Here is a 9,179-nt window from a genome sequence, read left to right as displayed (position 1 = left end):
TCACTTTTGTTGAATGAACACATTAAGTTCTTCTGTGTCCATAGAAGCAAAATTTGGATCAAATGTCGATGGAATTAAGCCAATCTCGTCAACACCTAATAAATCATCTGCATGCTCCTTTGAAACTTCATCGTCACAATCATCTTCAATATGATTAACATTTATGACATCTACATTTCAAACACAATTAATAAATAAATATTATGTGTTAAACAAAACTTTATTTTAAATAATATTTATCACTAAATAATCAATCATTAATTACCATCATCTAAAGTATCTTGCATGGTCATAGTTGATAGAGCTTGGTGAAAACTCTCTGCTTCTTCAGCTGTCAAGATTGACGGGTCATCTTCAACTACCCAATTTTCAATGTCACAAATTGTCTCAACATTAATTGGATCATAGTTTCGTCCTTTCCAATAATTCCTATATATTAAAAGTGAAGATAAACACAATATAAGTATTAATAATATTACTAAACAAGATAAAATAATATTTAAGGAATTAGAGAAAAGAAAAATACTTTTGTTTCAATCTTAGATTGCAGTGGACGTAAACAAGGTCATTAAGCCTTTGGTGCTCCAATCTATTTCTCTTCTTGGAATGAATATGTTCAAACATACTCCAATTTCTCTCACATCCCGAAGAACTACAAGTTTGACTTAACACTCGTATAGCCAACTGTTGTAGATTTGGAGCGCTGGTTCCATATGTCATCCACCATTCATCTATATAAAAAAATAATAAGTAAAAGGAGACTATGTCAAATAATATTTTTAAATATAAAAATTATATACCTGGAGGCATAAGGATGCGATTATTTATTGCGGACACTCGACCAAAGTCATGTTCAGCATTCCTAAACAACTTCATCTCACTTGTAATCTTACTTTGCAAAGGTAGACATGTGCATACTTCTCAAGAACATCTAGAAGTCCAGAAATGGTGCTCATATGTTTATCCATTATATTTGCATCATATTGAAATCGAGGATTCAACCAAAATACCGCAGCATAAAGATGTCTATAAAATTGTCCATCCCACCGATTACTGATAATGTCTATGAAAGGTTTCACTCTAGCCTTTCTCTTTTGAAATCTCCTCATCATTTCTTCTTTTGCATGATGAATAGCATCATACAAATATCCCATCGAAGGTCTATCATCACCATCAACCATTCGTAGAACTCGAATTAAAGGCTCACTCATTCGCACAATTATTGCACATTCTTCCCAAAATAAAGAGTCTAGCACACTCTCAACAAACTTTTTTCCTTTGCTATCTTTAGCATAAGCAGATGAGACCCATTCCCTAGATGTCGCCATAGCTCTCAACTCATCTTTATGAGCTAAAATGCTTTGCAATGCAATGAAATTGGTAGCAAAACGAGTAGGAGCAGGACGAAGTATTTCTTTTCCTCCAGTGAACTTCCTCATCAAATACAATGGATAACAATGATTATAAATGTACTTTGTGATACCAGAAGCATGCTCAACAACACAACAAACCGACTGCAATTTACCAATGTCCTGGAGTATGAGGTTGATGCAATGAGCAGCACAAGGAGACCAAAATATTGAAGGAAATTCTTCCATCAATAACTTGCCAGCAGCAACATAATTTGCAGCATTATCAGTCACCATATGCACAATGTTTTCTACCCCAACATACAAAACAACCTCTCTAAACAACTGATACAACAATCTAGCAGTCTTTGAGACATCTGATACATCCACGGTTTTCAAAAAAACTGTTCCTTTAGGACAATATACTAAGAAGTTAATTAAAGTCCTCCTCTTCTGATCTGTCCATCCATCAGCCATTAATGTGCAACCAGTGTTCTTCCAAATCTCTCGATACGTCTCAACATAAATCTTGACTTCATCAACCGCTTTTGCCAAGTAATAACCACAAATAGCATGCAAGTTTGGTCCTTTATAACCAGGACCCATGGTTGTTACAGCATCTATGGCATGCTGATAATACACAGAATTAACAGCATTAAATGGCACACATGCATCAATCATCCACTTCGCTAAAGCAAGATCACACCGTTCAACTGCTTCCTTCCTTTGCCAACAATTCTGAATAGACTTTTGAGCACCAGGAGTTGTTCTCGGCATGAAATATGTCCCTAATGTTGCAGATTTCTTCTGCTTTCCACAACTTGTAGTCGATTGTTTTACAGTGCTGGTGCTTTGAATCTTTTTCTTTTTTGCAACCTTCGGTGGTAACATATGTTTTTTAGTACTGACATCCTTATCATCCTCATCATCACCATCATCATCACCATCATCATCATCTTCTAATTGCCTAATCATCATCTCTTCATGCTCCCTTTATCGTGCATTAAATGGATTGAATTCTGCTTGCATTTCTCTAACTCTTTTTTTTGTTTCAGCATTTCCTTTAAGATTCAAAAGCATTTGATGTCGAACATCAGGAGGACATTTACGACATTGTTCAACTTCTCCTTTAGCTCCAGCTAAATGTTGCTTAAATCGATTAATGCCACCACCCGCAAATACTTTAGCACAATATAAACAAACTAATTTTGTTTTTTTACACCCAACACTAAGTTCAGGAGCTTCTCTACAATGACCCCATGCCAAATCTGTTCTTCCTCTACTACCACTTGACATAGAAATTGAAGGTTGAGATGATTGGGCTGTTGAAGGATCACTACTTGGAGTACTACCATCATGTGAAGACATTTTAAGACCTGACATAATTTATATGAGGGAATATAATTTCAAGCCAACTCACTTTGCAATCCATTCATAAATTAACAATGACAGTCCCATAGTTTCCATTCAATGCAAAAGAATTAAAAATAAACAATTTATAACAGTAGAAATAAACATTTTCCCATGTGAATAAAAAAAATTTAATCGATAAGCATTATAATCACATCACATGTAACTGGAATAGGTTGTGCTGATATTATAATTTTAAAGATTAGAAAGAAGGACGAGGAGTGGTTATACACACACACACACACACACACACACACACACACACACACACACACACACACACAGAACACTTAATAAAAATAAATAGAACTAGTTGAATTAATATTTATACTCATAAATCTCAAATAAAAAATAAAACAATATAATATGAATTCATAACTAAATTAGAAGCTCGAAAAAAGTTGCTTGAACAATATTATCTATTCTGTAACAAGTAGTGCTATTTATTTTCAGATACAAGGCAGTAGAAAAATCTCAATTTCATCTGGGAGTGCTATCTGGGAGTAAACTGCTTCTAAAAAAGCATTGAATGCTTCTCAATTTATCATAGTTTCCATTTTGTCCACGATTTCCAGAGTGAACTGCTTCTAAACATTTTGACAGAAAAGCAACGAAAACTAAACCTATTTGGGTGTTCAATATCAACCTCATTCAAGCTACAAACCGTGGACAAAAGCTAAACCTAACAGATTAACATTCAAGCTACAAACCGTGGACAAAAACTAAACCTAACAGATTAACATTCAAGCTTTAACCACAATTATTTATGCTTCAAAAGTCCCAAGTCTAACAGAGACAAAAAGAATGAAAGAAATAGCAGTTGAAAACTTGAAATACTGACTGGAAGAGGCAGCCGGGCTGCAACTGGATCAACGAAGATTGAAAGAACTGCAAGTTCAACAGCAAAATGTTTGTTTGAAATTGATCAACGAAGGTTGAGATGACTGAATCAACAACAAAATGATGCCCAGAAGTCCAGAACTGCAAGTTCAACACGGCCAAGAATAAAGAAAAGAGAGAGTGAAAGAAGAAGATTTGTGAACAGAAACAAGAAACTAACCTTTTTCGCAGTGAAACAACAATGATCAAGACGTCTTCGGTCTTCTGCTCTCCTCTGCTCCTCAGCTCATCGATTGAAAATTTGAAATTGATGCGTTTTGTTAATTAGGTTTCATTGTTCTTCGTCGTTTTGAAATTGCTCTGTAGTCTGTAATTAAAATGCCCAATTCTGCTTCATTGCTCTTCGTCGTTTTGGCCTCTAAAACAAAGGCCAAAACGACGTCGTTTGACATCAATCAGGCTAAAAAAAAAATAGACCGGGTCTCACCCGGGTTTGACCGGGTGGACCGGGTCCCGGGTCGACCCTCCGGGTCGACCGGGTTTCGCCGGGTCAATTCCCGAGCGGGTTTTTGCCTTCACCCGGACCGGTCCCAGGCCCGGGTCGGCCGGGTCCCGGGTCGACCCGCCGGGCCGGTCCAGGTCTTAAAACTATGGTTTTAGGGCTGCTTGGGGTGTTTTTCACGGTGGAGAGAGAAAGATCTAGCCGATGGTGAGAAGGGAGGAGCGCGGTACAGAATTTCTCATGTGTGGAGTAAATTAGCATAGGATCTTATAAATTATGATCTCTTATGAATGTAAATATTTGCCAACCTCACCATTCTCCACTCAGTAGAGTAGCTCATTCAGTATTCTTGGTTTGACATTTTTATGGCTAAGTTAACATTGTAATCTGCATCTACTTGTCCAAAGACTGCAAACAGATCGAAGTATCCTTTTTCTTAAACGGTTTGTTTGGACTTGTGGTTTTAGAACTGCATCCAACAGCGTGCCCCTCTGAAAGCTGTTGGGAAGTTAAAGATTGCCATAGCAGGAACCCATTGAAGTATCCTTTTTCTTTCTGCTTATTTACTAACCTGTGTTCAGCATGTTACGGCCATGCTTTTGGCATTTGGCATTTGGCATTTGGCTTGGACTAGTTCAGTCCAATTGTGTGAAAGTAATAGTATTTCACATAGTTTCTGCCTGAATCAAAGCATGGCAAGCAAGAGTTGACCACCTATGTCATCTCTCTCTCTCTCTCTCTCTGAATCAGACAGCCATTGAAGTATCCTTTTTCTTTCTGCTTATTTGCTAACCTCTTTGTTCAGCATGTTACGGCCATGCTTTTGGCGTTTGGCCTGGACTGAGTTCAGTCCAACAGTGTCAAAGTAATAGTATTTCACACAGGTTTTGTTGGAAGAATAATGGGCAGTAATGCAAAGTAAAAAAAACTCAAGAACAAGAAGAAAATTGAGATGAAGATATATTTTTATTAAGTATTTCTCTCTAAACTCTCTTATCTCTTAGTTATTCTCTCTTTTTGTCACTACCTAATAATGGTGAGTTAAAAGTTTATAGCAGATTATTCTAGATAACCCACTATTAGAGCCTTCTATTAATGTAGATGTGAATCTTCAGTTCATGGCAGTCCCAAGACTGAAACACCCAGCCCCAGTGGTGTTTATCCATTGTTGAACCTCTTGTTGACACAACCATAGCCATAAAACCTCGTGTACTGGTCTTCAACCCAAGTAAATACAGTTGGGAAGACTGACTGGCTCAGTTGGACACATATTAAGAAGTCCCCAACATAAAATGGGACTGAGATTGCAGAACCTATCTCTTGAATAGCAGAATTGAACTATATGGATAGGCAAAAATGACCAACATAGCTCAAATTCACTGAATAGAGCGCGGATGGAAGCTGTCAATCAACATGAGAAGTTGCAAGAAATTTGAAAAACCTAACATGAGAGAAAAGGCAGAACATGATATCATAGGAGGGGAAAAACAGCTGAATTTCTAAACAGAAAACACAGCGAAAATCCAAGGCAAATGGGAACGGTTCAATACTAGACACCGAATGAATAGAAGTTTCGATCGAATATAAATTGAATAGTGATTCCAAAATTCTTTTTTCTCGTCCCTGTAAGTTTGGACGCCAACATAGTGGGTCTGATTTTCCATAAACTAACTCATACAAGCATGTCAATACATCTCATTAGTTTGAGTTCACTTGATCTCAAATTCTCTATCTAGCCCTTTCAGCATGCCTGAAACCATAGAAGGCATGATCCACATTTCCCAGCCGCACAATTGCTTCATCGACAGTCACAGGTGGCATGTCAAAGTACTTTGTGTGAACAGCCTGAAAATGGTGTAGATAATGAGTCTATGGCAGACAAGAATAATATGTCCAGGTGGGCAATGGTTTACCTAGCCAAAAGCATGCATCAAACTTAAAGGTAATAGAAAATATCTTTTACATTGACACCAGATGTAAAGAAGAATTTTGAGCGCCAAGCCATGATTTGGAAAGATGAAGATGGTAATACATTTTCCTTGTGCAACAGTCCATAAGTATCTAGCTAAGAGAACCGACATGCAAATTACATGTGTCGTAGTAATCGCCAAATGGTGCAATGGGGAAAGCCCTTTCGAACCGTTGGGAGTATAACTATTCACTACAAGTCTATATTAATGAACTCACAAGAATACATAAGACTTACATTGGATGATATGATGCTGTGGATAGTAACTAAATGCATATAAAACAACTAAGACAACATAAATAATAAACCACGAACAAAAATGTTAAAGAGCCGGCCCTACCTCATCAAGATTGTCGTCATCTTTTCGCTGTGAAACTGTATCTGCATCATTCTCCACCACTTGTGACATTGGCTCCCTAACCTTAAACTTATTAAATCCTTTCATGTGTCTACCATGATCGGATTCCTTGTCCTTAATCTTCATCAACTTGTTGAATAATTGACGACACCAAATCAATACTTGCTTAGATTTCTCCGCATCTTCCTCTACCCTCACCACCCCATGACTTTTAGTAAACACAGTAACCCAAAATCACAAAAAACCTAAAATTCAATTCATAAAATTCAACTGTTACATCCAAACATTTGTTACAATCACAAATTAGACAGAAAAAAATCCAAAAAATATAGTGCGTTTTCAATTCTTACATTAAAAAACAAAAGAATCAAAACTTCAATCTTTAAAGAGTTTAAAGAACAACCTTCAAGTTTTCCATGAATGATTAATTTGACAGAGGGAGGAGGAAGATCCCATGACATCTTCACTGAGTATCCACCATGGCTCGAAGGGATCTTTGTTTTCCTTCAAGTTTCAATAATTTTCACGTTTTTTGCATTAAAAAACTGGACTTTAGAGACACTTTTGGGGAGTGGATCTTCGTGGAATTCACCAAAGAAGAAGCTAGTGAAGTAGTGGGAGTTGTTGATGATAATGGCATGTTTGCAACGAACCTAAGAGAGAAGCCACTGGCAAATTTTCTTATGAGGGTTGTTCGGATTGCTGGAACATGAAGGAAAATAAAGGGGTTTTTAAAGAGGTTTCTATTAACAAGACAAATGGACAAGGACACGTCAGCTAATTGATTCAGTTGGGCCCCACTTTATGTGGGATGAATATTTATCTGCCAAGTCCACATTCAATTTGTGGGAAACATAAAACATTAGGCACAAATCTATAAGATAATTATAAATTAAGTTTAAGAACAAATACTTTCATCCATTTTCTCACAATTTTAATGTTAATTTTTCCTTTAAAAGACCATTGCATAAAAAGTAAAATTATATGGAAAGAATTTAAAAAACAAATTGAGAAAAATACCCAATTGAGATATATATATGGCATATTTTGGATCTAATAGGTAAAATACATTGGTCAGGGTCTTGAATGAGAAACATATATAGTTTAAGGTTCAGAATGAGGTTTGTCGCCCCTGCGCAGCGTTTTTAAATTTTTTGTTTATTTAATTAATTGATTCATTAAAGTCGCCATCTAAAATGGACTACTAAAATACTAATCTGTCAAAAATTAATAAATAAAAAACTAATTATAGCTAAAACAAAATATTAACACTCTTTGCAGCTTAATATGATTTGAAAATTTAAAATATTAATTAAATTCAAAGATTATATTCTACATGTTCTTATATTTTTATGGAAAATATAACATAATTTTATTTATCCTTAATATATTTAATCATATTCAAATTAAACAATTAATTCTTTTTATCTTTTTTTAATTATATTTTTAACATTAAAAAAAAAACATTCATAAAAAAACAAACACTCACACTAACACTACTTTTTTACTATACTCATTCTGTTACATGTTTGCAGAATAACATAAGCTAAAAAAAACATTTAACATAAAATTAAATACATGTTCAAACATCTAAAAATTACAAAAAAAAAAAAAAAAATAGGTCCCTAAAAAGTCCAGGAACAGTAAAGGAGGCCCTCAAGGAACTGTGGAGCAGTGGCGGCGCGTCTCCCCACGCGCGGCCGTAACTGGCGGCGCGTGGGCTCACTGTTTTCGGATCTGCTTCTCCCTCTGCAAATCTTTTTTGTTTCCTCTTCTTCTGTTTTAGGTGGCCGGTGGCACGACCAAGGGACTGCTCCCGAATGGGTTCATGTCGCGTCTGTGCAGCTGCTGGCGGCCGGTTCGGGTCTTTGCGAGGACGAGGGCCTGCGGGCTGTTAGGCGGCGTCCTCGATGGCTGCCGGCTGGAAGAGTGAGGTCTGGCGAAGGGGCCGAAGCCAAGAGAGGTATGGCGCCGCTGCGGCTGACGGTGAGGACCGTGGGTCTGTGGCCGCTGAAGCTGCGGTGGAGGAGACGCTGCTGCACGGTGGGGCCTAGAGAAGACTGGGAAGAAGACAGCGGGGGCTGCCGCCGTGTTCGGTCTGAGGAAGAAAGGAACGGCTGTGGGGCTGGTCTCCTGTCGGTGGGAGGCGGTGTTATCTCGGCCGCGAGGGAGAACGACGGCCAGAGGAGGGGCGCGGCCGGCTGGCTTTGGTAGCAAAAATCACAAAGCAGGGGAACGGTTTTGGGGAAGAAAAGCAGAGGAAGAATAGTTGAGAAGGGGAGTCTTGGTCGGGCAAATGGAGCAGGAAGGTGGGTTTCTCTCAGGTTTGGGCAAAAGAGAGGAGTGGCCGACCGGTTTTCGGGAGAAAAAAAAAACCAAGAAGATGGGGGCGGCGGCTCCCCTTTGAAAAGTAGAGGTTTTAGGGTTTTCTTTTTTTTTCTTGTCTTCCCCCTTGTAAATTTTCTCCGCCTATCAGTCAATTTTTCTCCCCTGTCTCTAAATTTTTCTCCTCCTATTCTTTTTACTGTAGACTATATTTATAGAAGAAGTGTGGCTTGGCCACAATCAAACTATTCCCTCAACCTTTTTTTTTATTTTTTTTTTGAAAATTTTGATTTTTTTTTATCTTTTATATTTTTAAAAGCGAGCAATATCAACATCAACTCAACAAAAAAAATCAATAATCATAAAATTTACGCGTTAAAAATTAAATGCATTTTAAATACCTTTAAAAATTTAAATTCTTTTAAG

General features: G+C 37.3%; 2 protein-coding genes across 2 annotated transcripts; both read right to left on the bottom strand.

Moving 5' to 3' along the window:
• LOC112323389 (uncharacterized) lies at positions 1 to 2,717 on the bottom strand. The gene is made up of 4 exons (XM_024581398.2): positions 2,388 to 2,717; positions 919 to 2,270; positions 266 to 429; positions 1 to 170 (listed from the first exon to the last, which is right to left on the bottom strand). The coding sequence occupies exons 1-4, from the start codon at positions 2,715 to 2,717 to the stop codon at positions 1 to 3; spliced, it is 2,016 nt and encodes a 671-aa protein (XP_024437166.2).
• A 2,964-nt stretch (positions 2,718 to 5,681) lies between these two features.
• On the bottom strand, positions 5,682 to 7,115 carry LOC18103669 (ribosome-binding factor PSRP1, chloroplastic). The gene is made up of 2 exons (XM_024581456.2): positions 6,411 to 7,115; positions 5,682 to 5,946 (listed from the first exon to the last, which is right to left on the bottom strand). The coding sequence occupies exons 1-2, from the start codon at positions 6,552 to 6,554 to the stop codon at positions 5,830 to 5,832; spliced, it is 261 nt and encodes an 86-aa protein (XP_024437224.1). The 5' UTR covers positions 6,555 to 7,115; the 3' UTR covers positions 5,682 to 5,829.
• Positions 7,116 to 9,179: the final 2,064 nt, after the last annotated feature.

Source organism: Populus trichocarpa, chromosome 11, assembly GCF_000002775.5.
Source record: "Populus trichocarpa isolate Nisqually-1 chromosome 11, P.trichocarpa_v4.1, whole genome shotgun sequence".
Classification (NCBI taxonomy): domain Eukaryota; kingdom Viridiplantae; phylum Streptophyta; class Magnoliopsida; order Malpighiales; family Salicaceae; genus Populus; species Populus trichocarpa.
This window is presented reverse-complemented; position numbering and strand designations above follow the sequence as displayed.